A 27698-nucleotide genomic window follows, 5' to 3' on the forward strand; every position below is an offset into this window, starting at 1 on the left:
TTACTGAGGGAATGAAACAAGTGCAAATATTGAACACTGTGCGCATATGCCATCTGTTCACAGTACACACAATAGAGCAATTCCATATAGGACGTTTTGGAACTGAGGTTCTTTTTTCTTTGCTTTGAGATTAAGAGACTGACCAAATTGCTTGGAAATGGTCCAAAACTTAGCAAATAAGATGCGACCACCACCTGTGAAAAGGCTGTGTAAGGCAATTGTCAAAATGTGCTTTGTGTGCACGTTTTTGTCCTGGCGAGCTCAAACAGCATAATGGAAAGCATCCAAACAGCAAAGTGCTAATTTTGTCCCCATTGCACTTGTTTCAGGACACAAGTTCATTTTATACATACTAATGGATAATTGAGCGCCATTGTCTCAGTAGCAAGCTGGAGCTGCTTTAAGAGACAGATGGGGCATTTGACATTTGTTCCATCTGTTTTAGCCCCAGTGATAACCCACTCACGACTGGGATATTACGTGCTTTACTTTATTTATGCTTGCATGTTCACTTGCTATGAGCATCAATTAAAACATGCCCATACGATTACCACAAAACTATGTGGAGGACTAATTCATTGTTTGATAGACAATCCTTCTCTTCCGCCAAATTACAAAGCTCTGACAAATATGGTGCAGTCTTGCATCTGGCACAGTCAATTTGGTGAGCAAGTTCCTGAATGTATCTCTCTTGACAATCATGCTATCGCTTGTGGTTCAATAAAAAAAAAAAAAAAAAAAAAGAATCCTGTTGTGTAGCTTTCAATCGCCCGATTTGAAGCAGGGTAGTTCTTTTTCTTTTTTTTCTACCTCTCCAGTTTTCTCTCATTCGACTTTTTGCTCAGTATGTGCAAATCCATCTCTGATTAGAATTTGTAGTTGACCAGTGTAATTTACATTCTAATATAACGATAGCTCCGACCAAAAATGCAACTGTCTGCTGTCATATTTTCAAATGTGAGATTTTTTTCATTGTCCTTTAAAATAACTTTTTTTTTAAATCAATCAAAATAACTTTGTTTTTCATATATTTTTGTTCCAAAACAAGTTGGCAGCAGTGTTTAATATTTGTTTGTTTCTCTGACGTTTGAATCGGATGACCACTCAAGCCTCTTGAGCTCCAGTCAGAGATTTCACCTAAGCCTCTGTTATCCTCAATGTAGAGCTGAATCGCTGCAGTCACAATACATGAATAACAAATAAGTCTCCTACCACAATAAAACTATTACAAGGACCCGGGGCTGCTTATCATAGCATCATCTAAGCTCACACTGGAAAGGCACCCAGAATTTGCTCTTCCACATTGAGAGAGCTATTTGAGTTGGCCTGGGCATCTTTTTCAGACGCCAACCAGATGCATTCCTGATGAGGAGTTCTGGGCATGCCCAACCAGGAGGAGGCTTTGGGGTAGACTCAAGAACGCTGCAGGGCCTATGTCTCACAGCAGGCCTGGGAGTGCCTTAGGCCCACCCCAGTCAAGTTGGTGTTAAATCTGAGCTTCCCTGTTTAGACTGCTTCAAATCTGACTCGGGCTAAAACTGCTGTTGACAACTAATCAGTCTTCATGGTACATGCATTCACTGCTAAGCCAGAAGAGGGATCTATCGCTATTTGTCATTCCAGTGTGACCTCCAAAGTCAAACGCAATCTATTCCGAATGCTATGGTTGCTAACAGGATAAAGCCAAGTGTAATTGATAAGCTCCCACCAGTCATGGATGCGTGATTGAATTAAAATTCTCCAGTAATACAGGAAAATGAGTCTATAAATATATTCACACTTGACAGAGCTGATTAGTTTGATGCACATTTAAATGTTCCTCTCTCTTCTATGCTTAACTGTACTGAATGGAGCAACCCAGCGTAGAGATGGTTGAACCACTTTTTCTCGCAAAATTAAGGTTTCATTTCTGGTTTTATGGTAATCATCACATAGTAAAACTTAGCCATCACTGCTAACTACTGTATTGTGCCATCTAAAAGAACATAGAAAAAAGCCACAATGGTGAATGTATAAGATGCTCACTGACCAAAAGTTTCACGATATTCCATCATACCTGATAACAGTTCCATTTTCATGTTTGGAGGCATTTCTTATTTAATGAAGTGTTTTACTTTTGCTTTGGAGCGGCGCACAGTAGAGGACTGGTTAAGACGTCTACCTCACAGTTTGGAGGTGCAGGGTTTGATTCTGGCTCCAGCCTTCCCGTGTGGAGTTTGCATGTTCTTCGCGTGCCTGCATGCGTTTCCTCGGGGTACTCCGGATTCCTCCAGTATTAAAAAAAAACCACCCAAAAAACAAGCATGGTAGGCATATTGACGGCTTAAAATTGCCTGTAGGTGTGATTGTGAGCATAACTACTTGTCTATGCGTGCCCTGAGGTTGGCTGGTGATCTGTTCAGGGTATACCACGCCAAAAGGCACCAGGATAGGCTCCAGCATGCAACCCTCGTGAGGATTAAGCAATATTGAAGAATGAATGAATGTTCCACTTTGGTGCTTCCTCTATAAAAGGTGTCTATGTTTTATTTGAAACCATGGCTTGATTGTTTCCATATTCTGCTTTCATTGCGCATTTGCAGTCCTTAAAGAACTTTGCTAGACCAAAAATGAAATGTTTTTCGTGAATCAATTGTAGTTTTCCTTCCCTCCTAATTTCTGCTGTCACATTTCCTTATTACTGCCATGCTTCTTTATGCCATTTTTATCTAAAACATAGTCTTGCATGTGGCAATGGTGCATGTCACTGAAACTAAGAAACGTATCCAAGTAATACTTGATGAAACATGTCAGTGGTATTAAATACAAAAAAGGTCATGATGAGAAGTCAGTGTATTTCATTATGTATCAGCAGGGTTGAGTTACAGGCAGTCAGATTTTAAGTGCTGCTGTTCATTAATTCAACGGCCCCATCCTTTTTTTTCCCGCCACAACCACATCTGCCTTTCATCACATCGTCCTTTACAATATGTTAACTGCTTCATTAATATTGGTGTCATTCCTTTGATTTCTTCAGTCCTCACTTTCCTTTAGCAGTCTATTCTCTTGATGACAACTAGCTTTTTGCTCTAGAACCCTTCCAGAAAGTCTCAGTTGTAATGGAGAAATCATACTATGGGTTTAATGATACTTGGATAAAGATAGTACCAGTAATCATGTACTGTATTCATAATGTACTTGTGTCAAACAGCCAACAGCAATACTTACTGTAGATATACACTAACTCTGAGTCACTTTGGGTAATTAAGGTCCATTGAAAAAAGTAGATAATAGCTAATTACTATGACTATGACTAAACTGGCTTGAGGCAGCCCACGCACCCCTAATTTCCTTTTCCAATGATTCATTTGCATATATGAAGCTATAGTATTGTGTGTGTGTGTGTGTCTGTGTGTGCGTGTGTGTGTGTGTGTGTGTGTGGGGGGGGGGGGGGGGGTGTACTTCTGTTTATTTCTAAAATTAAACCAATATGGATCAGTCACTGTGCACATTGATGAAGGAATCTTCAGGTGCTTCATTTCAGTTACAAAGCAAAATCCAGATATTTCACAGACAGACAGACAGACAGACAGACAGACAGACAGACACAATTTCAACGTAACTCTCCCAACACTGATTGTCCATCCCTTTTACCCTCGCGAGGGTCCTGGACTGAGCTTGGTCCAGTCCCAGCTGACTTTTAGCAAGAGACGGTACACCCCAGACTGGGTGCCGGCCAATCGCAGTTGAAGACATTGTCAACCCTTCAAGCTTTGATTGGGTAAGGTAAAGAAAGTGAAATGATGGCTATTCAGCTAAAAGGAAGAACAACAAAAAAATATTTTCCCTTGTTGTATATAAAGTGCATCTATTGTTATGAGTGCCTCACATTGATGTAAGTCAATTGTAGAGTGTTTTGGCCCATGCACCTTCCGCATCTGTTATTGACAAAATGAGTGTTGTGAGACCCTTAGGGCGGTCACAAAGCTTCGACATTTGATACTCACACAAACACTGTACAGTCCTTAAAAAAAAAGCATCCAACCTAATCGATTCTACCGTTTTTTTCCTCTATCCCTCCTCCGCCTTCGCCTCGTCATTCCTTCTCTTGAAACTGTACAAACTCAACATGTGTTTCCTCTCTCCCACTCTGTAATTGATTCTTCTCCCTTTTCATTCTCCTGTTACAGGATGTGTCTTTCAACAATGAGGCAAACCTAAAATTCGAGACAGAGAGAAATCTAATCCGAGCAGTTGCTCACCATATACAGTAGAGGCCCAGATCTCAAAGCCAATTCCTTCCAGAAGGAACGTTGAGAAACGAAACCATTGAGTTCCGAAGCAATATTCCACATTAGAAATAATTGAAAACACAATAACCCATTCTCAGCCTGCAAGCTTTTACCCTAACGTTGCCTCTTTTATACCAAAATGTGCAGAGTTGAATATGCAATATCAATTAAATAAGGAACACATCATTAGAACAGTCAATTTAAGATATACATACATTGACATTGATGAGGCGCTGAAACTATGCACGCTGAGGTGAAGAGGAGGTGTGTGTGTGTGTGTGTGTGTGTGTGTGTGTGTGTGTGTGTGTGTGTGAGGGGTTGGTCATTGTTTGGAAGGGGAATGGACAAATTGTGGAGCAAGTCAAAGTTTTTAAATATCTAGGGGTTTTGTTGGATAACTGCCTATCTTTCTCCTAGCACGCAGACACTGTACAAGAAGGCACAACGTCTGCTTATACTTAGGGAACTCAGAAGCTTCCAGGTCAATCAAGACATTCTGACAACTGACAACAAATCTCTCATTGACCCCATAATCTCGTATAACAACATCACATCTTAGTGATGAAGCCCAAAGTAGGTGCAGTAATTTATCGTAAAGAGTCAAATATTGTAAGCTGTTAAACAACAGGTAAATATATTTTCTTAGATGACCATCATATCAAAACAAATTGTTGCTGATTAAAAATGAACAAAAGATTTTAGGTTAAATATTACTGCCTAAAATATACGTAATAATATATAATAATTACATTTAGTTCTGTGGCAAAAATCTGAGTTATTTAACATCACGGACCTAATTTGTTCCCATCCTCAATAATAATCCATTAGTGCATATTGCACCCAGCATCACAGCCTCTTCCACTCCAAGTGGTACTCAACTGGAACGATTCCAGAGTCAAATCAGATACTGTATGACTCCAGGTTCACTGTGTCAAACTAATAGAGCAGACTGATAGGGAGAAGAACCTTGAAGCCCAATGAGCCTCCCTCCTGCTGAAAGCTTTTAATCTGCAAAATGTCTGCACAGTTATTGAATCACTGGCATGCTGACATGGTTTTATTGTACAGTTCAGCAACTTACATCGCATGATAAATGGTCTGTCTGGCGCTTTGGTCATAATATGCAGAAGGAAAATTAACACTTGTGCACTGCTATTATTGTGAAAGTCATGTGCTTTATGTTTCCTCGATGTAGAATCTCAAGCAAGCATGCCCGGAAAAAGGGAAAAACTGATCGACCTGATCCATTATCCATCATTGGGCTGATGTACTTTTCTTAACTCTCCTCGCAGAGATGCTTGCACAGCCGTCAGCACCACGGGTAGCGCATTATAAAAAGCGAAGACAGAATACTGCTCTTGCCACGACAAATCCTAAAAGCAAAGTGAGTTAATACAAGTCTTCTCGGCAATATATTACGTGCTACCGAAAGCATTCGAGTGCTAGAGGGTATCACAGCTTTTAGATAATAAAATACTTTGAGCGTATATATGATCAGGGAATTTGGGGGATTGTGGTAGTTTAAGGTGATAGCAAAGAATGAAATAGCTAATTTTGATAAATATTTCATGTCTCTAAATGATTTAATGTGACGTGCTCTTAAGAAATCAATTCCACATCACTAAGTTTTATTGTTACACCTTTTTCAAAACAATGCCACATGGAATGGGGCTCCAGAGCTCTGACAGCAGCATTCATTTGTTTGATGATGCCAAGCCGCAACTGAAGTGAAGCAACCATCTGAAAGCCTCTTGACTCATCACTGAAACAAGGGACACCTACAACATCACTCCATTTCTTTTTTTTTAGATACAGATGCTATTATTAACATTCAAAATGTTTCATGTATTTTATGTGAACAAAATTGAAAGCATTTTTAAAATGGATTGTTTTAAAAGTTGTTGAGGTCTCTCCACTATCTGGTTCAAGTACTGGTTGGAGTGCTGATATGCTTTCTAATGAGGTTATTGTTTGGGTGCTGTAATTCTGAGACTGAATAACAAGCGTCAAAATGTGGTTGATATTCTCAGACCCAATTAAATGATAATGGGTGGAACAGTGGTCCACTAGTTAGCAAGTCTGCCTTACACTGCAGAGGTTGTCGGTCCGATTCAGGCACCAGCCTTCTTGTGTGAAGTTTGTATGTTCTCCCTGTGCCTGCGTTGGTTTCCCCCGGGGACTTTGACTTCCTCTCACATCCCAAAAATATTGCACTGTAGGCCGATTGAACACTCCAAATCGCCCATAGGTGTGAGTGTGAATGGTTGTTTGTCTCTGTGTGCCCTTTGGTTGGCAACCGGTTCAGGATGTCTTTGATGATTTTGTTATTTATAGCCAAGCGTTGATCAGATACAACCTATCAGGCTTTGAATATTATGGCAAACTTGCCACGTCATTGCTGAAAGATTACAACAAATATTTTATGTCCTTAATATTTGCAATTAACATTTTTTTATTACCCAGATTGAAATTGTCATCTTTTCTGAGAATCCTGGCTAAGACAGCAGCATCCTAGTACTGTATGCTAATATTTAATAGGTGCCGTCCTTGCAGATAAAATTGTGCACCAGTATATTAGATTATCATAAGCCACACACATCAGTGTTCAAGCAAATATTTACAAGCAGATGAGTCATGCCATCAATTCAATTCATTTAAAATCCTCTTTAAAAAAAATTGCTCACAGGGCATATTTGCTTGGTTTCTGGGTATTACTATAATGTGATGGACCCCACATTGTAATCCCTCCCTCCCTCCCCAATCCATCCATCCATCCATCCATCCATCCATCCATCCATCCATCCATCCATCCATCCATCCATCCATCCATCCATCCATCCATCCATCCATCCATCCATCTAGCCATCCATTTTGTATAGCACCTGTCTTGATGTGGGTCACTGGTAAATTGAACCTATATCAGATGACTTGAATCAAATGGCACACAGTCAAGCAACCGTTTACAATTCCATTCACACCTATGGTCAATTTAGACACATCAACTAACTAAGTCGCATGTTTTGGCAATGTAGGTGGTAATTGGAGTGCCCTCTGCCAACATGTTGCCACGTTGCACTCCACAATTATTTTTCCCATTTGACATTTTGCAACAAAGGGCAGGTAAAGGGTACCGTCGCTATTCAGACAAGTACATCTCAGCTGGGCTGGTATCTGAAGCAATGACTGCACAAATACCAGTAATTTAGCCTCACTCTAAGGTTCTTTATGTCACTGATATCCATTTTGAGAATCAATCCTGTCATCCTCACAAAGGTTGCACATAGATCGAAGAGCTGTACAAGTTTAGAAGTCGCCGTTCAATGGCAATGAGCAAGAATACCGTTTCCGACAAGAGTTGTCTGCTCTGAGGGGCAGTGGAGGTTGATCATGTGTAAAAGTCGGTTGGCCGCTCTGGCAGTGGCAGCTCCGGACGCGTGCCAGATCTCCTTAGTTACAGCGCACGTCCGATTTAGTTGCTAGCCACCTGGCGGGGCTTCCTTTCCTTAAAAAAATACCCAGAAGCAGGCTGAAGGTGGTCTTCTTGTCAGTCTAGCTCTCATAGGTTATGCATGTGCCCATTCCCAATTCAAGGCATAACAGAGAAATGAATAAAATTTAAAGCTCCAGAATTTTGGGGGGAAATGTTTTTTATTGAAACCGCTGTTATGTATTGTGTCTGCTTTCCAACGATTAATCATTGGAAATGTATTCTGACAACACAGCAACATATTTTCCACAAAATAAATTACAAAAGATGTGACCCTGAGGCAAGTCTGTGCAAGATTCTGTCAGTTCAGTTTTTTTGGGAAGCCTAACCAATTCATGCAGTGTGATCAGGTAAGCAGACTTTCAGCAACCCAGCGAAGATTTTGTCTGTGTGGTATAAATTTAGTCATCTTTAACCCACCTTAGGTAAGGGACAGTTGGAATACCCACCTTACATTGTAACAATACAAATAACCTGTAAATAAATACATTGCAGCTTAGCCTCTAGCCAGTGGACATAATCTCTCACGATACTCTTTTGGCCGCATGTGAAACTCATTTTTTAACAGTATCACATGAAGGAGACCGTCGGTGCAGCACAGAAAAACATCTAGCAGGATGCAAACGAGGCGTTTCAACAACCTCTCTCGGGATCTTACAATCGAGCAAAAGCAATGACAAATCACTATGATCTTTTCATAATTTCTCTATTGGTTTAGTTAAACCACTTCTAAGTTAACATACGCACCACAACCGATTCCATTCGAGAGGCAAACATTTTGTTGTAAAAAAACCGCACACTTTTTACATATTCTCTCAAATAGATGATATTTTGCAAGTACACTAGTTAGTGACGCCTTGGTAAACATAATGATGATACAGGCATCCTGAAAGATGCACAAGCTCATCGGTCCGGAAAGGAAAATGAATGGGAGCAGTCGGTTAGGGAAAAAATGATTAAAATTGCAGGTGATAAAATCACCTTTCACACACAATATAACCCACACAATCACGCAGCAGAAGAAAAATGGCAACATCCACAGTCACATCCACTGGAAAGAACACGGAAATGGCCTCTATAAATCAACTCAGAGCAACAGCCCCTGTGCTTCAAAGCAACAGCCCTTATGCTTCAAAGTCATCTCTGAATCGCTTAGCCACAAATTGAGCCACTCAACAAGAATACCAATTTATAGTTCTCTATCATATCACTCTTGTTGGGTGGGGTAGAGAGAGAGGCAGGGAGAGAGAGAAAAGTCAAAGAAAACGGCAGAGCATATTAGACGTAATATTTCTATTTTTCCATTTTAATCTTATCTGAGAGCCACGACGATATCGTCACACACACAAGCGCTGTACAAGTATACGAATGGAGTCTCACCCGCTCAGTCACTCATTCATTCGCTCTCATACTCATACGCCAGAGTCCCAGGGCTTCAAGATAAGAGAAAGGAGTGTTCTGGTGGAGAAAGCCTCCTCATTGGTGTGCAAGGCGACACAATCTAAGCCTCCCATATATCCCGTAGGAGTGTGTGTGTGTGTGTGTGTGTGTGTGTGTGTGTGTGTGTGTGTGTGTGTGTGTGTGTGTGTGTGTGTGTACTTGTTTTTATTAGTATGGGGGGTCCGAAGACAGGGAGCCCACCAACAAAGTGGGGCCCTGTGTCGTTGTGGGGTCCAAAATCATGGACCCCACTCGGGAAACCACTCTAAAACAGCTTGAAATGCTCTAACAACATGCCTCACAAATTTTTTTCACTTACCCCTCATGGTCGCAATGTTGAGAATTGTGTGTGTGAAGTGTGTGTGCTCAGTAGCGGCCCCCCGACCATGGCAAGTGGTATTGCAAGTATACACACTACCGGAAGTGTGTGTGATTCAACCAATCAGGGCACCTCGTGATCCGAGTGTTGATTAAGAAAATAAAATGCTATTTCCTGTAGATTTAAACCAGGTAATTATTATTTTAGTAACCATAGCAGCTAAAATAATACTGTAAACATAAAATTCCTGCATTACAATTGCAATTTATCTATGTTATTTAATATTCATTACACTTGCTTTATAAAAATACGCTCATTCTATTAGGCTTATTTTAAAAACTGTCTCGTGCATTTTTCATGTTCTAAACATAAAAATAAAGGTATAAATAAATAGTAATTTATTCTTTACCATCAGTTTACATATTAGTTAAATCAGCATCTCGTGCATTTTTCATGTTCTAAACATAAAAATAAAGGTATCAATAAATAGTAATTTATTCTTTACCATCAGTTTACATATTAGTTAAATCAGCAGGTATTGCATGTGTTAGCTTCATGCGGCTAAAACCACCAGCTTAACGTCACTTCGCCACGTGTGACGCCGCCAGACTGAGACTGCTCCGCGACGAAGACACGCTGCTCATAACGAAACACAACATACACGGTGAGTAAATCAACTGCATGTAAATACTAAGTACAAGAAACTGATGTAGAAATGCTTTTTGTCCAGACCCCGAGGGGTTTATATGCAATGATTATGGCTTCGGATTCGGTATATTGTCACTCGGATGGCGTAACGTTTTCCCCTCAGACAGTCCGGCTTTTTAACTTGTTATTCATCTTAGCTTGCAGTGGTTTTAAAAACAATGGTGTAAAAGCGAACGACAGAATGTATAATTGCTCCGTGTTATATTCAGGATGATTTCGATGTGCTAATGTTTCATAATTGCTAAGCCCAGAACCGGACTCTGGCCGTAATTGCCGAAACCACTTCAAAACTCGTCAAACACGTGGTAAAGCTCAGTGTTATGATATATCTGCATGTCTTCTGTATTTCTCGGTGGTTTTCTATCATGTAAGAATGCTTTCTTTAAATAACACAAGCATTCTGACGCAATAAAACTATCCGGAAACTAGCTTATTGGCTAATTAGCTACCGCTAATCAGGATGCTACGTTCACTTTTCAAACACAAACATAATAAAAACGAGTTGGTAGCTCCTGAAAAGTATAACGAATTATACTGGTAAAACTATTGAAATAACTTTTCTTTGGATGCAGCACCTGGTTGGAACTGTGACTAGTTAAAAGTAACAAAGCTCAGCTTCAAACCGACAAACATTTTCATTAATACATCAGTATTTTCTGAAAAATATTCTTTCTTTAATCACTCTTGTCCTGTTAGTTCTCAGGCCAGGCTTATTCCTTCAGTCTTTATACAGTGGATGATTACAAATCTTTTAAAATTAATATAGAGTGCTTGTTAAAGTTTTCTCTGCCATGTTTTGAATTATTTTTTAGAGCCAGAAATGTCCAAAAGGAAAGCAAGAAAAAAGCCTGCTGATGAAGCAGCCTTTTACATTTAATCCTCAAAGGACAAACCTGGACTAGTGGAAAGATTTATTGATGATCAAAAAGGTAATAAACTCATTTTTAGACCATTTATCCATTAAGTATATATTTATTTATTTTATAAAACAACACAAAAAACAATCAAATTCAGATTGGTTGTTGTATTTCTGTTTCTAAGCGAGAACTTAGTATTAAAATTGTAAGATAACACCACAATTATTTGGTTAAAGGTGTATCTTAAAGAAATATTTTCTCATAACCAATGGTTTTATATAAAATGTCCTTGCAGGAAGAGGTGTGTTTGCTACCCAGCACTTTGAACAAGGAGAGTTCATCGTAGAATACAGGGGTCAACTTCTGTCAGCAGAAAAATGCCAAACAAGCAAGTACTCTGAAAAGGAGAGTACATTTCTCTTTGACTTTGAATGGCAGAATCATTACTGGTGGTATGTATATCCAAATATTTTCTATACAATAATTATGAACTCTAGAAAGAGACTGGAATAAAATACCCTAAATTAGTGAGTCACTCAGAAGCAATATTTCAATAACACATCAGGATTGTGGCATTAACAATTTTTTTTATTTAGTGCTATGACGTTCAAAAAGACATTGTTTCCCTCCCAACTTTTCTTTTGAAATGTTGCAAGTTTTTATTTCTGTAAGCCAACTTTTATTTGACTAAAAAACTAGTTATATGATACAAAATGTTTGATTTCTGTTTTTTCTTTCCTAGTATTGATGCATCAACAGAGGATGGCTCTCTTGGAAGATTAGTGAATGACAACCACAAGTCTCCAAACTGCACCATGAAAAAAATAGTAAATGACGAGCCCCATTTGTGCCTTTTTGCCATCAAAAACATAGAAATGGGAACTGAAATCGATTACAACTATGGTGATTCTAAATGGCCATGGCGTGAAAAAGTAAGTCAGTAAGATCAAGTATGCAAGTTGGAATATTAATTTGTTATTAAAAAAAGGAAGATTTTTGTCTCTTTTATTTAAATTACTCTCAGTATGATGTTGGTAAGTTATTTGTGGTTTTGATTCCAGGTGACAGGCTCTCAGGCTCCTGTTGACGGTGCGCTGCCTGAACCAGCCAGAACTTGGCAGGACTCTGGCCCTGATGATAACATCAAACAAGATGCCAGCCAACAGGTAACATTCAGTTAGACTTTGTTGTAAGAAATAAACTTTGTAGACCTTTTCTTGTTCTCTTAGTTTACAGCTTTTAGTTGGAAAGCTGTTCTTTAGTCAGAAGGTACCTTAAACAGCATTCAGCCAACCATTGGATCACACGGTTTTAGTGGTTCTCCTCATAGAGCCCAAACGAACCAGTGGCACACACACCTATAGAAGGATTGTTGAAACATGCGCCCATGGGTGTCCAACCAAGCCAATCATTCACACACACATAACAGATTTCTGATGGCTACTTATGGGGCCCTCCGTATGGATCTAAAGTTGTCTTGGTTATTCCAACCAAGCCAATCATTCACACACACACAACAGATTTCTGATGGCTACTTGTGGGGCCCTCCGTATGGATCTAAAGTTGTCTTGGTTATTCCAACCAAGCCAATCATTCACACACACACTAACAGATTTCTGATGGCTACTTGTGGGGCCCTCTGTATGGATCAAAAGTTGTCTCATGTTTTTAGATCATATTTTGGTTATGGACATTATGGAGGCTGATTATATTACAGCTATAGTTCCACACATCCTCAACAGCAAAACGGCTAAAGTGTCATGCTGAAGGATGCTCCACTACATCCATAAAGATGCTGTTATAGGACCTGATTAGACATCAGGGCTGACTGGAACACTTTAGTTAGAAAAGCTTGTTTGGTTTTGGGGACTAACTTCACATGATTTAACTATACAGGTCTCGAGTCTGTCATTTGTGGTGTCTGTATGATGTTGGTAAGTTATTTGTGGTTTTAATTCCAGGTGACAGGCTCTCAGGCTCCTGTTGACGGTGCGCTGCCTGAACCAGCCAGAACTTGGCAGGACTCTGACCCTGATGATAACATCAAACAAGATGCCAGCCAACAGGTAACATTCAGTTAGACTTTGTTGTAAGAAATAAACTTTGTAGACCTTTTCTTGTTCTCTTAGTTTACAGCTTTTAGTTGGAAAGCTGTTCTTTAGTCAGAAGGTACCTTAAACAGCATTCAGCCAACCATTGGATCACACGGTTTTAGTGGTTCTCCTCATAGAGCCCAAACGAACCAGTGGCACACACACCTATAGAAGGATTGTTGAAACATGCGCCCATGGGTGTCCAACCAAGCCAATCATTCACACACACATAACAGATTTCTGATGGCTACTTGTGGGGCCCTCCGTATGGATCTAAAGTTGTCTTGGTTATTCCAACCAAGCCAATCATTCACACACACACAATAACAGATTTCTGATGGCTACTTGTGGGGCCCTCCGTATGGATCAAAGGTTGCCTCATGTTTTTAGATCATATTTTGGTTATGGACATTATGGAGGCTGATTATATTACAGCTATAGTTCCACACATCCTCAACAGCTAAACGGCTAAAGTGTCATGCTGAAGGATGCTCCACTACATCCATAAAGATGCTGTTATAGGACCTGATTAGACATCAGGTCTGACTGGAACACTTTAGTTAGAAAAGCTTGTTTGGTTTTGGGGACTAACTTCACATGATTTAACTATACAGGTCTTGAGTCTGTCATTTGTGGTGTCTGTATGATGTTGGTAAGTTATTTGTGGTTTTAATTCCAGGTGACAGGCTCTCAGGCTCCTGTTGACGGTGCTCTGCCTGAACCAGCCAGAACTTGGCAGGACTCTGACCCTGATGATAACATCAAACAAGATGCCAGCCAACAGGTAACATTCAGTTAGACTTTGTTGTAAGAAATAAACTTTGTAGACCTTTTCTTGTTCTCTTAGTTTACAGTTTTTAGTTGGAAAGCTGTTCTTTAGTCAGAAGGTACCTTAAACAGCATTCAGCCAACCATTGGATCACACGGTTTTAGTGGTTCTCCTCATAGAGCCCAAACGAACCAGTGGCACACACACCTATACATGGATATTTGAAACATGCGCCCATGGGTGTCCAACCAAGCCAATCATTCACACACACATAACAGATTTCTGATGGCTACTTGTGGGGCCCTCCGCATGGATCGAAAGTTGTCTTGGTTATTCCAACCAAGCCAATCATTCACACACACATAATAACAGATTTCTGATGGCTACTTGTGGGGCCCTCCGTATGGATCTAAAGTTGTCTTGGTTATTCCAACCAAGCCAATCATTCACACACACATAATAACAGATTTCTGATAGCTACTTGTGGGGCCCTCCGTATGGATCGAAGGTTGTCTCATGTTTTTAGATCATATTTTGGTTATGGACATTATGGAGGCTGATTATATTACAGCTATAGTTCCACACATCCTCAACAGTTAAACGGCTAAAGTGTCATGCTCAAGGATGCTCCACTACATCCATAAAGATGCTGTTATAGGACCTGATTAGACATCCAGAACTGACTGGAACACTTTAGTTAGAAAAGCTTGTTTGGTTTTGGGGACTAACTTCACATGATTTAACTATACAGGTCTTGAGTCTGTCATTTGTGGTGTCTGTATGATGTTGGTAAGTTATTTGTGGTTTTAATTCCAGGTGACAGGCTCTCAGGCTCCTGTTGACGGTGCGCTGCCTGAACCAGCCAGAACTTGGCAGGACTCTGACCCTGATGATAACATCAAACAAGATGCCAGCCAACAGGTAACATTCAGTTAGACTTTGTTGTAAGAAATAAACTTTGTAGACCTTTTCTTGTTCTCTTAGTTTACAGCTTTTAGTTGGAAAGCTGTTCTTTAGTCAGAAGGTACCTTAAACAGCATTCAGCCAACCATTGGATCACACGGTTTTAGTGGTTCTCCTCATAGAGCCCAAACGAACCAGTGGCACACGCACCTATAGAAGGATTGTTGAAACATGCGCCCATGGGTGTCCAACCAAGCCAATCATTCACACACACATAACAGATTTCTGATGGCTACTTGTGGGGCCCTCCGTATGGATCTAAAGTTGTCTTGGTTATTCCAACCAAGCCAATCATTCACACACACACAATAACAGATTTCTGATGGCTACTTGTGGGGCCCTCCGTATGGATCGAAGGTTGCCTCATGTTTTTAGATCATATTTTGGTTATGGACATTATGGAGGCTGATTATATTACAGCTATAGTTCCACACATCCTCAACAGCTAAACGGCTAAAGTGTCATGCTGAAGGATGCTCCACTACATCCATAAAGATGCTGTTATAGGACTTGATTAGACATCAGGTCTGACTGGAACACTTTAGTTAGAAAAGCTTGTTTGGTTTTGGGGACTAACTTCACATGATTTAACTATACAGGTCTTGAGTCTGTCATTTGTGGTGTCTGTATTATGTTGGTAAGTTATTTGTGGTTTTAATTCCAGGTGACAGGCTCTCAGGCTCCTGTTGACGGTGCTCTGCCTGAACCAGCCAGAACTTGGCAGGACTCTGACCCTGATGATAACATCAAACAAGATGCCAGCCAACAGGTAACATTCAGTTAGACTTTGTTGTAAGAAATAAACTTTGTAGACCTTTTCTTGTTCTCTTAGTTTACAGTTTTTAGTTGGAAAGCTGTTCTTTAGTCAGAAGGTACCTTAAACAGCATTCAGCCAACCATTGGATCACACGGTTTTAGTGGTTCTCCTCATAGAGCCCAAACGAACCAGTGGCACACACACCTATACATGGATATTTGAAACATGCGCCCATGGGTGTCCAACCAAGCCAATCATTCACACACACATAAAAGATTTCTGATGGCTACTTGTGGGGCCCTCCGCATGGATCGAAAGTTGTCTTGGTTATTCCAACCAAGCCAATCATTCACACACACATAATAACAGATTTCTGATGGCTACTTGTGGGGCCCTCCGTATGGATCGAAGGTTGTCTCATGTTTTTAGATCATATTTTGGTTATGGACATTATGGAGGCTGATTATATTACAGCTATAGTTCCACACATCCTCAACAGCTAAACGGCTAAAGTGTCATGCTGAAGGATGCTCCACTACATCCATAAAGATGCTGTTATAGGACCTGATTAGACATCCAGAACTGACTGGAACACTTTAGTTAGAAAAGCTTGTTTGGTTTCGGGGACTAACTTCACATGATTTAACTATACAGGTCTTGAGTCTGTCATTTGTGGTGTCTGTATGATGTTGGTAAGTTATTTGTGGTTTTAATTCCAGGTGACAGGCTCTCAGGCTCCTGTTGATGGTGCGCTGCCTGAACCAGCCAGAACTTGGCAGGACTCTGACCCTGATGATAACATCAAACAAGATGCCAGCCAACAGGTAACATTCAGTGCGACTTTGTTGTAAGAAATAAACTTTGTAGACCTTTTCTTGTTCTCTTAGTTTACAGCTTTTAGTTGGAAAGCTGTTCTTTAGTCAGAAGGTACCTTAAACAGCATTCAGCCAACCATTGGATCACACGGTTTTAGTGGTTCTCCTCATAGAGCCCAAACGAACCAGTGGCACACACACCTATAGATGGATTGTTGAAACATGCGCCCATGGGTGTCCAACCAAGCCAATCATTCACACACACATAACAGATTTCTGATGGCTACTTGTGGGGCCCTCCGTATGGATCTAAGGTTGTCATGGTTATTCCAACCAAGCCAATCATTCACACACACATAACAGATTTCTGAAATATGGTTTCTTGTGGCTTCTTTGTTGTAAATTTTGGAGCCTTTTCCATGTTTTATATGTAAAATTTCCTGTGATATAAGGTTTTGGCATATTTCAGAGGATGTGTACAGCACCGGTCGTCTACCAGTTAAGATATTGGACAGAAATTTTAATTATTTTGAGCAAAGAAATTCTAGTCTTTATATTAATACAGCATATAAGAGTATCTTGCAGAAACTAACAACACATTTCTTTTAATTCCCTCCATAGAGCTATCAATTATCAAAGGAGTTTCTCAAAGTGGACTACTCAGACAGTGATGATACTGACAATGATTCCCAAAAGGACTGCTCTGTACCTCTGCAAATCAATCTGCTCAAAACAAGAGTATATTAAATTTGACCAAGCATTCTTATACAGGTGCAGTTAATTTTTGTTTTAGAATATTGCTATACTGTGTTTTTTTTCTGTACTTAAAAATCGTCATTTCAGATGGGCTGATCCCAGAAGTGATAGAAGTGACCTCTTGTACCTCCGCATCTCGTGGCCCAAGTAATGAAAAGTCTGCCAAAAAGGGAGGTGAGTTTAGAGTAATCCTTTTCAATATATAACTTTATCACAGTTGCTTTTAAATTGCCCAATTGTTACTACTGTATCAGTATCTAATTATCCTCACATATGCTGCTTACTAAGATTTAGATGACCCAAGCAAGATATATTAAACACCACTTGACTTTTTTTCTTAGACATGTAAGGTCTAAACTTTTGAATTTTGTCATAAAATGAAAATTGACCCATCCTTTCTCATGTGAGTTACAGGTCATTGCTAACCTTGATTATATGTGAGATGTTTGTTTACATCTATTTTTAAATAGGGGTAATGTATACATGACACATTTACCTCAAAAGAGAGAAAGAAAAATTGCTCTAGATTAACCTATTAGTGAATATGCAAATTCACACATTGTCACACCAAGGCAGATACCATTCTTATACAGCTTGCATTTAATTTTTTACACACTATATATTTCCAAATTTACTTTTATCATCTTTGTTTGTCCATGTGTAGCACGTTATCAAAGCAAATTCCCCATACATGTAAAACACTGTCTGAAAAAAGTTTTTCTCTGATTTTTATTTTTTATTTTCCCTGATTTTGCAACAACTTGTATCTGTTCTTAATGGTTTTGTCAGAGAAATGGTGCATCCCAATGTGCTGCCATGGTGGAGTTTGACTGCCTGTGCAACCTCTGTAGGGTCCAGGAATTGCTTCATCTACCAGCAGTGACATTCTGGTCAAATGCAAAACTGCTTAAAAGTAGTCAAGAAAATGAGAGACCTCTTTCCCCCACCACCAAAACTGGGGGCATTCTAATGTTACCCTTTTGTGCATCTATTTTTAATTTTGTTAATATCAAAACAGCTGACACTGAAGACCACCTAGCAACTTAAATGACCGGATTAATATCTCAGATATTAACTGATTTACTTATGTCTATTGTAGGCTCATCACTGTTGACAAAGATAGTTGACGTTATAAAATATCTCATTTGAATTATATTGTCGGATAATTGTACATAAAGTGAATGTATTCTTTATGCAATTTTGTTCTAATTAAGTTGTAAACTAAAAAGTGCTCTTCCTATGCCCTTAGGTAACGGAAAAGTTGTGAAAAGAAGCTGGACCCCAGAGGAATGTGCTGCAGTAAATAAACATTCAAGGAAGTATATATTGACAAATCAGGTTCCTGGTAAGCTTGACTGCGAGAGATGCATTGCTGCAGAACCACAAGCACCGAGCTGTTAAGTACTTTGTCAAAAAGAGAATAACCACCATGAGGAGAAAATATGAGTGAAACAGCTTCCCTTAACAGAGATAGAAACACATGGCTGGTCCTGTTTCACCATTTGTTCACTATTTGTTTGTGATTTTTTTTATGCTCCACTTCTCCTGTTCGTAAATGTTAGATTAAATAAGTTCCTTTATTCATTGGCTACATTTGTAATGTGTCCATTTAAAATTTTGACTCAAGACAATTATTACTTGTAAATCCTGTGTACTTTATAGTTAGCTAAAATGCAGAATTTAAATATTTTAAAATGTACCAATATGACTGAACAAATTGAAGAATATTAAGACTGTGACCAAGGAAAATGGACCAGAATCTGAATAAAGACTCAGAATGTATTTTAGAATGCACATTTCAATGTATATCTAGTATATTTAGCCAGATGAAAGTATTAATAACACTAACAAAATTTTTAGGTTTTCTCAAATGATTAAGTCCACACAAATGCATGTTTGGGTTAGATTAGGGTTGGGGTTGAACTTGATAGATCCTCTTTATAAAGGCAGACCTAACAAGTCTTAAATCTTAACAGCAAGCTCCATAACTGGCTAAAAAAATAATGTGTGTATAGGTAGACCTCATAAGGTTGAAATATTAAAAGCGATCCCCATAACTGACTAAAAATCTCATGTGTGTAAAGGTGGACCCCGCAAAGCCGGAATGTTAGAAACAGGCCCCAGATATGACTGAAAAACTGACATGAAAAAAAAAGTTTCAAATTGTGTTTATTGAAAGTGATTTTTAGTAACAAGATTTTTTTTGGGACTTGCCTGATTTTTTTCATAGTTCTTGGACCACTAGAAAGGGTGGACCCCAGAACTTGGTAAACTAAGTTGGGTCCTGCAGAGGGAGGTTAACAAGGATGTGTGTGTGTGTGTGTGTGTGTGTGTGTGTGTGCGTGTGTGTGCGTGTGTGTGCGTGTGTGTGTGTGTGTGTGTGTGTGTGTGTGTGTGTGTGTGTGTGTGTGTGCGTGTGTGTGTGTCTCTTACAAAGAGAGAAAGCATTTTCTCTCCCCTTCCTTCACTGCCTCTAAAAAGACACAGAGGAGCAATTGTGCCCAAGGAAGGAAAATCACTCCATTTTCAGAGGAGAGGAGGAGTGAACAGCACACTTTCTCGCTCGCTGGCTCGCTCTCTTTCTGTTCATTTCCCCTAACCTCTCCTTCGCCCCTCTGCTCTCTCTTTTTTCCCCGTCCCATTCACCAAGCAGCTGAAATGGCAATGCTTGTTAAAAAAGAGGGTGAAAAAGAAGCCCACATGACAGCATTCACAGCTTTGCCTGCTGCAGCATCTCCTCTGCTCGCCTTGTGCCGCTGCACCAGAAACCACAAATGAAAGCAATTCTGCATAAAAAGTTAAACACTCAGGGGCCGCAAGTGAGAGCAGAAATGTTCAAAGAATAGGTAGAAAAAAAGCTTCTGGGTTTGGAGAAAATAAGCGATTGCATGCGGCAGCAAGATTAATCACAGCATTAGAGGCGATTGCTTTTTCAGCTCCTTCCTTCTACGACAACGTTGTGCAAAACTCTGCTTACGGAGAGAAACTGTGATACCGTGCTGCTTTATTGAAACAAGCCATTAATCAATGCCTGCTACTAATAAGGTTTCAGCCTGATTGAAGCGAGTGATTGCTTGACATTTGTAACATTTGAAGAATATATTTTTAGTCTTATCGCTGCGTTTGGCCTTAGATCTGCATCAAATTAAAGCAAGCATTACATAATTACGAGCCCCATAATTCCCCCCTCCCTGCCTGAGATGCCCCTTTTTACGCACACGCGCATCCTTTGAAATAGTAATGCGATAGAATGATAAATGAGTAGACTGTTACCATGCTCATCAGTAGGCAAACGCAGTACTGCTGCTGTCTACATTGCCTCAAATGCTGTCAAAAGTAGAAAACTAAGGTATAGGTGGAGTTTAAAATAGAAATGTTACACAATGGATTCACTGCTTTTAAATGCCAAAAATAACAAGATTGCTTTTTTTAATATACTGAAACTACAGCAAATAAGAGCAGATTCAGATTGGGCTGCTGATGTAAGATGAGCACAGATTGATTTGTGTTTATTACTGCATGTCACAACAACAAGAAAAAAACTGTCGCACAAGCCTGGAAAAGAACCAGCTTACATGCAACCTCCTCTCTCACTCTCACAATGGCCTCAAGGTTAGCCAGATCTATAGTTCCTTCACAAATTGTCACTGTCATCTGGACACCTTAAAATCCCAAGCAGGATTTTTTTTTTTTTTTTTTTTTGCTACCTGAATCTCAGACATAAACCCATAGTTGGCTCCTCGTGCACAAGGCTTGAATTTGGCTCAGCCATCAAATTGGTGCGTGGCCCTCCTGCACAGCATTTCAGCACCTCGGACAGATACACAATGGGCAGCACGGATCCAGCGGGGGAGGATGAAAACACGGGAACAAAAGACACAGGAAACGGTGGGGTGAATTTGTGGTGGAACAGACGAAGGGTGGGATTAGTTTTGAAGGCCAGTGACAGAGGAAAATGACCTCATGCGGGAAAACGGTTCCTCCATGTCACTCTCGACGACAGCAGGCTTAAAATCGACCACATCAGCTTGGTTTTCTCACTTGCATAAAGTCCTATTTTAAAATGTGGATAATCTATTTCATGGCAGATTCCAGAGTTTTTGTGTTGCATTGCAGTGCTCGTTTAAAGAGGCCAACATTCTTTCACTTCCCCACTACATGTTGCTCATAAAGATTTTGTATGTGTGTGTCCTTGTGTGAGAAAGACACCAACAAATCAGCACTTCAAGAAATGCATCTACAAATCTTGAACATTTTCTCGCCCCCCTCATAAATTGCATTTTGACACCCACTCTTATCAATATTAAACTGCACTACATTCTATCTTTGATACATGAGACACTTAGTTCTCTGAAACATTGAATACGGCTTCAAAAGAGGGAAACTGAAAATTTCATTGAACTTAGAAGAAAGTGTCATTTCGTTTCACTGGAGAGAGAGCGAGGAAGCACGAGCTGCAGGCAAGCTCTTATTTTCTATTTTTCTGCCTCCCACCACACGCACACGCGCATGCGTGCACACACACACACGCACACACAAACACACACATACATACCCTCATTAGAGCAACTCACAGCGTGAGCCGCATCCAAAAATAATCACGCGGTCTAAACAAAATGCACCTCGAACTCAGGATCTTGACAAAGTGCCTCAGTGAAAATTTAATGGCGCAATTGTACCACTCTACGTTGCTCCCTTATAGCATACAATGTTTGTTTCAAAGTTGTACATAGCCAAAGACAATACTGAATTAAAATACATGTCCTCGTCAAAAGATATAGAGCATGTCACAGCCATTTTTAAGTACATTTACTTTGCTTTTTTTTTTCCCGAGCTGACAAAGATATTGTTTTAAAAATTTACATAAAGATTTGCTTCCTCAAAATACACTTTCCAGTTAAAATCAATCGGCAGAGAACATCAATGACAAAAAAACTGAGTGCAAAGGCACATGGAGTGAATGCAGTGAGTTTGCTCAGTACATTTCAAGAGGTTATTTTTGATGGGTTAACGCTCACCTTTTATATGTGCAGTCTATGTATGTACAGGAATGTCATTCTGCAGCTTTTTCTCCATCTACAAAGACTCATTGATTCATATCTTCTTTGTCTTGGGAAAAATAAAATTCCGTGTTATAAAACCAATGCACAAGGCCATATTTTTTACACAGTCTTGCCATCATTCAGGTCTTCAGGGATTTACTTTAAGGAAGGAAGAAGGAATAATTTATACTCTCTAAGCAGAAAAAAAATAGAATGGGATTCTAATATACTTCTTTTATACATATTGGAAAGAAAATAGAAGAAATGTAATCCGTAAAAATAAGTTTGTTTTCTGTCCATCATCTGAGCTTCAACACAGAGATAAGACAGCGATATAGTGGGCTATAATAACAGTTGCACTTTATAATCATTATGAATGTTGCAAAGATCCTTGGAGGAGGGGGCGGAGCTTGGGAGGATATTACATCATTATCTTACAGCTGGCTCATAGCAGTGTGTTTCTCCAGAACTTCCAGATAGTCCGGTTCTGTTTTTAGCTTCCCATGAAGAAGAAATTGGTGCTCACTGTTTTTGGAAGGGAGCTCGACCCCAAAGCATTTCCTGGGGGTTCCGTACACCACAGTTTTGCTTAACCTGTCTTGGTTGGTGACATGTCGCGGGGCTGTGGCAGCCTCGTAGGGGGGCACGATGCAAGGTCTCTTGGGTAAAGTGCAGAAATTGTAACTGAAGGGCGAGGTGCCAGCAGCTGTTGGAAGCTCCTTGTTGGGCCTCTCGCCTACATTTTGATATAACATCTCCGGCGGCGATGTTGGCGATTTGTCCTTGAAATCCACTGCGCCGATGGTAAAAGCGCCTGGGCTCCGTGTAAGAATATCATCTTTCTTCGCATTCAGAGGCCCAAAGCTTAGCTCCTTGAGGTTACGGTAAAATGCCACCTGCTCGCCATCTTTCTGTATGTAAATTGGGTTTTGGCACATGGAACCCACGGGTGGGGGGATGTAATTATACACATGACTTTGGGAATTTTTATCTTGGGTTGGTTCTGGATTGTAGGAGCCATACTGCACTTGGAATGAGTTCAGATCTATATTGTTAGAGCCCGTTGGGACATGTTCCACCCCTTTGCGTCGTTTCAGAACAAAGACAAAGAGCCCTGCTCCAAAACAGACTGACAGGATGAAAACAATAAGAAGCCCTAGAATGAGAACTGAAAGCGGGACTTCTGGATGCAGCTCAGGGGTTTGCAGTCGGGATTCAGTGGGTCTGACTGAGCTGAAAGCAGAGGAGGAAGAGGGTGTTGGTGACTCAGTGCTGGGACTCACAAATGTCGGGGCTTTGGTAGGGGGGGCATATTGAGGTGGGGGCTCTTGGCTTGGCTCGGGACAGATGGCCTCATTGCGCAGTGAGCGCAGCAGGCGACCAGCGTGCTTAGAGGGTGAGTCACAAGTGATTTCATTAACCACGACACTGGTGCTGGACAGCTCCATCCAGTTTTTGAGTGCAACAATGTGACAGGTGCAGTCCCAGGGGTTCTCCTGGAGGTCAATCTGGATAAATGCCGATAACTGGTCAAGCACACCCTTAACGGGCAGATAGGAGAAGTGATTATTCCGTAAGTTGAGTCGTGTTAGCATGGTGCCCCCGAAGACGTTGTCAGGCAGTGATCTCAGGAGGTTATTGTTGAGGAAAAGCAGCTGAAGGTTATGTAAAGCATTGAAGGTCTGCGGTAAAATGTCTTTGATGACATTGTATTCCAAATACAGATACTGGAGCGATTGCAGGCCGGCAAAAAGCGATTGCGAAAGTGACTCGATGTAATTCCCGTTCAGATAGAGCCGCCTCAGATTTGTCAGGTTCTCAAATGCGCCTTCCTGAATCACCGCGATCCGGTTATTTCCTAAATGAAGCAGCTCCAGCAGACTGTACTCCGTCAGATCAGGTCTGTAGATCACTTGAAGGTAGTTACCGGTCAGGTGCAGTTTCTTTGGGTACGAGGGCTTGGGGTTCAACTCACTGATGTTATGCAACTTCCGCTCTTGACAGTTGATGTTCAGCCCACTGTCCGGGTTTTGGGATGTGCACACGCACACACTGGGGCACAAAATAGGCACAGGCGAGCGTGTCTGGTAAACCATTATAGGCCCAAAGACGTGTTTGTCCTTTGCGATGCGGGGAGTGGGCCGGTAGCGCATTTTAGGGGGTCGTGAGGCTTTAGGGAGACGGGTGGGGGAGATCATGCCGGGGAGGTAGGTTGCGGGCAGCGCCCCTTGGAAGTGAGAGTCAGAGGCAGGGTGAGCACGCTCGCCAGCATTTCTGCGTGGGCACAGATCCTGCTTTATCAGCTGTGTGATGTCTTTACCGTGGAGCCTGAATGGCGTCTCGCATACAATGTCCCCCACAAAGACTGAAATAGTGTCCAACCAGGATTTTAGAGGAATCAAATCACAAGTACAATTCCACGGGTTTTCTTCCAGCTGGATCTCCATGATCCCACCAATGTGCTCCAGAACCCCTGCAAAGGGCAAAGTCTTGAGCCTGTTGCCACGTAAATCCAAATGGGTAAGGAGCACGAAGCGGAAGATATTTGGAGGCAAAGACAACAGGAGGTTGTCATTGAGAATCAAGACTTTAAGCTTGTTCAGCTTACTGAAAGCGCCTGGTTCAATGGTGCTGATATAATTATAATCTGCCTGTAAATACTCCATACTCTCGAGTCCCGCAAACATGTCCTCCTTTATCCCCTCCAGGTTGTTGTTATTCAAGTGCAGCCTCTTTAAGAAGCGCAGCCCAAGAAAAGCATTGCTCCCGATCTCCTGTAATCCATTATTGCCCAGATGCAGAGAGGTGACATTGCCATAATTGACAAACTCATTTGCACCAATACGAGACAGGAAGTTCCCATTTAGAAAAAGCTGCGAGATCTTATTTGGGGGTGCCTGGAACTGGCTGACGGTGGTAAATCCTTTATTCTCACAGTTAATATTCAAAATGTTCTCTCTCTCCTCGCAGGCGCAGCGGATCTTGCAGATATCTTTGGAGGCTGAAGTTTTGCGGCTCTCCGTCTCAGATGGCGACAGGCTGGTGACCGTGAGGACGCTCAGAAAGAGGACACCGCTCAGCATGTTTACAACCAAAAGTGCTTGTTAATACATGGATCCGGCATTTACGTTTGCATGGTGAGCCTTGAAGTGAACAAAAAAGTCGAGGAGAGAGTTGACATATTAGAAAAATGACTCACACAAGATGTCACGCACATACGTACCAACACGCTGACAAAAATCAAGCAATCATTAAGCTTATATCATATTAAGACATGAGCTTGACACTAAAGATGTCAACTGACCTCCACTTTGGAAGAGAAAACAATTCCAAAATTCCTCAGCACAGAAAAAAAAAACAATCCTGTTAAAGACAAAAAGCACTGGAAACGAACGAGATCCTGTGTGGAAGATGGATTTGGAACATTGTCAGACGCAGAGAACCGTTGCAAGAAAATCCATTCACTGCCTTCCCTTTTTTGCTCAGGATGACCACATATTCAGTGGCTTCTTGGCGAGCAGCTCGCCAGCAGCTGCAGCAAATATTCAGAGGGTGACACGGATGGCTATACGCTCCCTCTCTCTCCTCATATCAAATGCAAAAAAGCATGTCATTTTAGTCAATAAAAACCATCTGTAAACATCCCAGAAAATAAAGTGCAGTTATTGCACAGTGACGCGCGACTGGATATCCTTTATGGTCTTGAAAAAAACAAAAGAGGGGAATAAAAAGGAACTCTTAGGGTGGGAATCAGCAAGAAGCAGCACAAGAGAGAACATGTGATAGAGACAAGGGGGGGGACAGAGAGAGCAAAAGAGAGCGAGAGAGGGAGGCAGGGAGGGAGGGAGAGAGAGAGAGAAAAAGAGAGAGAGCGAGAGAGTCATGGGAAATCTATCTTCCCTGAGCTGAAGCTTAAGCGGAGCCTATGCTCCTAGTCCTCCTGCTGCGCTCTGTACAATGAGAGCAGTACTGAGCGTCTGCTGCTGCTACTGCTGCATGTGTGCGTGCGTACGTGTGTGCGTGCGTGCGTGTGTGTGTGTACGTGTGTGTGTGTGTGTGTGTGTGTGTGTGTGTGTGTGTGTGTGTGTGTGTGTGTGTGTGTGTGTGTGTGTGTGTGTGTGTGTGTGTGTGTGTGTGTGTGTGTGTGTGTGTGTGTATTTGTTTGTGTCTGTGCATGCGTGTGTGCGCGTGGGAGAGAAAGAGCAAGATAAAGGAACCGAATGAGGCAAACCCATGGGTCATCACATCAGTGACTTTGACACGTTCTATAGATTCTATCTCTTTCTCTCCCTCTCCCCCCTCTCTCATTCTCTCATTCTCTCTCTCTATCTCTCTCTCTCTATCTCTCTCTCTCCACCCCTATCACTCCCTCTCTCTCGTTCACTGTCTTCTCCCCAACCCCCTCTCTCTCTCTCTCCCTCTCTCTCTCTCTCTCTCTCTCTCTCACTCTCTCTCGCTCTCTCTCTCTCGCTCTCTCTCTTTCTCTCTCTCTCTCTTTCTCTCTCTCTCTCTCTCTCTCTCTCTCTCTCTCTCTCTCTCTCTCTCTCTCTCTCGCTCTCTCTCTCCCTCACTCCCTCCCATGCAGCTCATCCTTGGGAAAAGTCCCATTAATACTAAGTCACTTAACCAAATCAAAGTATAACAGTGAATAGAAAAAGCTGCCTTTCACTACTTAAAGTATGCAACTGTTCTTATTATTCATCAAATTCATATTTCAAATACATACAATGTGTATGTACGAAATGTCTATTGTGCTATTCAATTTATTAATACCAAATTTTGATGCAAATTTAATCGTCAACAACTTTTAACATGCAAGGTCAAACTCTGCATCGTCTTCATCATATTTCCCATTCAACTCTTTATGTCTCAGGCCACCAGGAGGCAGGAAAGGCTGCTTTTCCTACCCAGAGTGCGACTCTAATTTACCCAATTTGGCTTTGGCATGTTCACTCTCTCATTCAATCTCCGTCACTGTCACCAGTTGTGATCAGAAATACATATGACATATACACATGGACCAAACTGTTGGCACCCCTCTCTTAATGACCTAAAAAATAATAAAAGAAAACATAAATAAAATACTTTTTTTTCCAATCCAAATCAGCCTGTCACGTCTCTTCCCCAGCCGTTCCACTATGCCTTTGTTGTCATGGTTTCTGTCTGTGTGCTCGCCCCTCCCCTCCTGTGTGCCCATGATTGGTTTGATTATTCTCACCTTCCTCTTGTTACCTGTCGTGTATATAAGTCCTGTCTGACCCTCACGCCCCTTTGGATCATTGTGTGTTGTTGTTGCCTTGATGTCTTTTTGGTTCCTGTTGTCGTTTAATGTCTTCACGTCCTTTGTGTCACGTCTCTGTTGGTGAGTCCTCTAGTTATTTTGTTAAGTCATGTCAGTTTGCCGAGTCTGTCTTTTGAGAT

At 41.0% G+C, this 27698-nt stretch overlaps 2 protein-coding genes across 3 annotated transcripts; one reads left to right on the forward strand and one right to left on the reverse strand.

Annotated features, from left to right (window-relative positions):
- The first annotated feature begins 9291 nt into the window (after positions 1 to 9291).
- Positions 9292 to 18994, forward strand: LOC125979564 (uncharacterized). 2 transcript variants are annotated; one of them, XM_049737919.2, is made up of 13 exons: positions 9292 to 10181; positions 11038 to 11154; positions 11378 to 11534; positions 11825 to 12014; positions 12144 to 12248; positions 13044 to 13148; positions 13855 to 13959; positions 14761 to 14865; positions 15572 to 15676; positions 16384 to 16488; positions 17101 to 17250; positions 17323 to 17409; positions 18485 to 18994. In XM_049737919.2, exons 4-11 carry the CDS (start codon positions 11898 to 11900, stop codon positions 17224 to 17226), a joined length of 873 nt encoding a protein of 290 aa, XP_049593876.1. In that variant the 5' UTR covers positions 9292 to 10181; positions 11038 to 11154; positions 11378 to 11534; positions 11825 to 11897; the 3' UTR covers positions 17227 to 17250; positions 17323 to 17409; positions 18485 to 18994. The 2 variants fall into 2 exon arrangements, with proteins under 2 accessions (XP_049593876.1, XP_068507364.1); XM_068651263.1 differs by having other exon boundaries at positions 17101 to 17409.
- Positions 18995 to 21872: 2878 nt separating this feature from the next.
- slitrk2 (SLIT and NTRK-like family, member 2) lies at positions 21873 to 26243 on the reverse strand. The gene is made up of 2 exons (XM_049737905.2): positions 25582 to 26243; positions 21873 to 25420 (listed from the first exon to the last, which is right to left on the reverse strand). Exon 2 carries the CDS (start codon positions 25358 to 25360, stop codon positions 22712 to 22714), a length of 2649 nt encoding a protein of 882 aa, XP_049593862.1. The 5' UTR covers positions 25361 to 25420; positions 25582 to 26243; the 3' UTR covers positions 21873 to 22711.
- Between the last annotated feature and the right edge of the window lie 1455 nt (positions 26244 to 27698).

This window comes from Syngnathus scovelli, chromosome 1, assembly GCF_024217435.2.
Source record: "Syngnathus scovelli strain Florida chromosome 1, RoL_Ssco_1.2, whole genome shotgun sequence".
In the NCBI taxonomy this organism is placed as follows: domain Eukaryota; kingdom Metazoa; phylum Chordata; class Actinopteri; order Syngnathiformes; family Syngnathidae; genus Syngnathus; species Syngnathus scovelli.

Bases quoted from the DNA above. Each gene is read 5' to 3' on its own strand.
- LOC125979564 (XM_068651263.1), top strand. From the start codon at position 11,898: ATGAAAAAAATAGTAAATGACGAGCCCCATTTGTGCCTTTTTGCCATC. The intron at 13,960-14,760 runs GTAACATTCAGT...TTTTAATTCCAG, and splicing joins AACAAGATGCCAGCCAACAG to GTGACAGGCTCTCAGGCTCC. The intron at 15,677-16,383 runs GTAACATTCAGT...TTTTAATTCCAG, and splicing joins AACAAGATGCCAGCCAACAG to GTGACAGGCTCTCAGGCTCC.
- slitrk2 (XM_049737905.2), bottom strand. From the start codon at position 25,360: ATGCTGAGCGGTGTCCTCTTTCTGAGCGTCCTCACGGTCACCAGCCTG.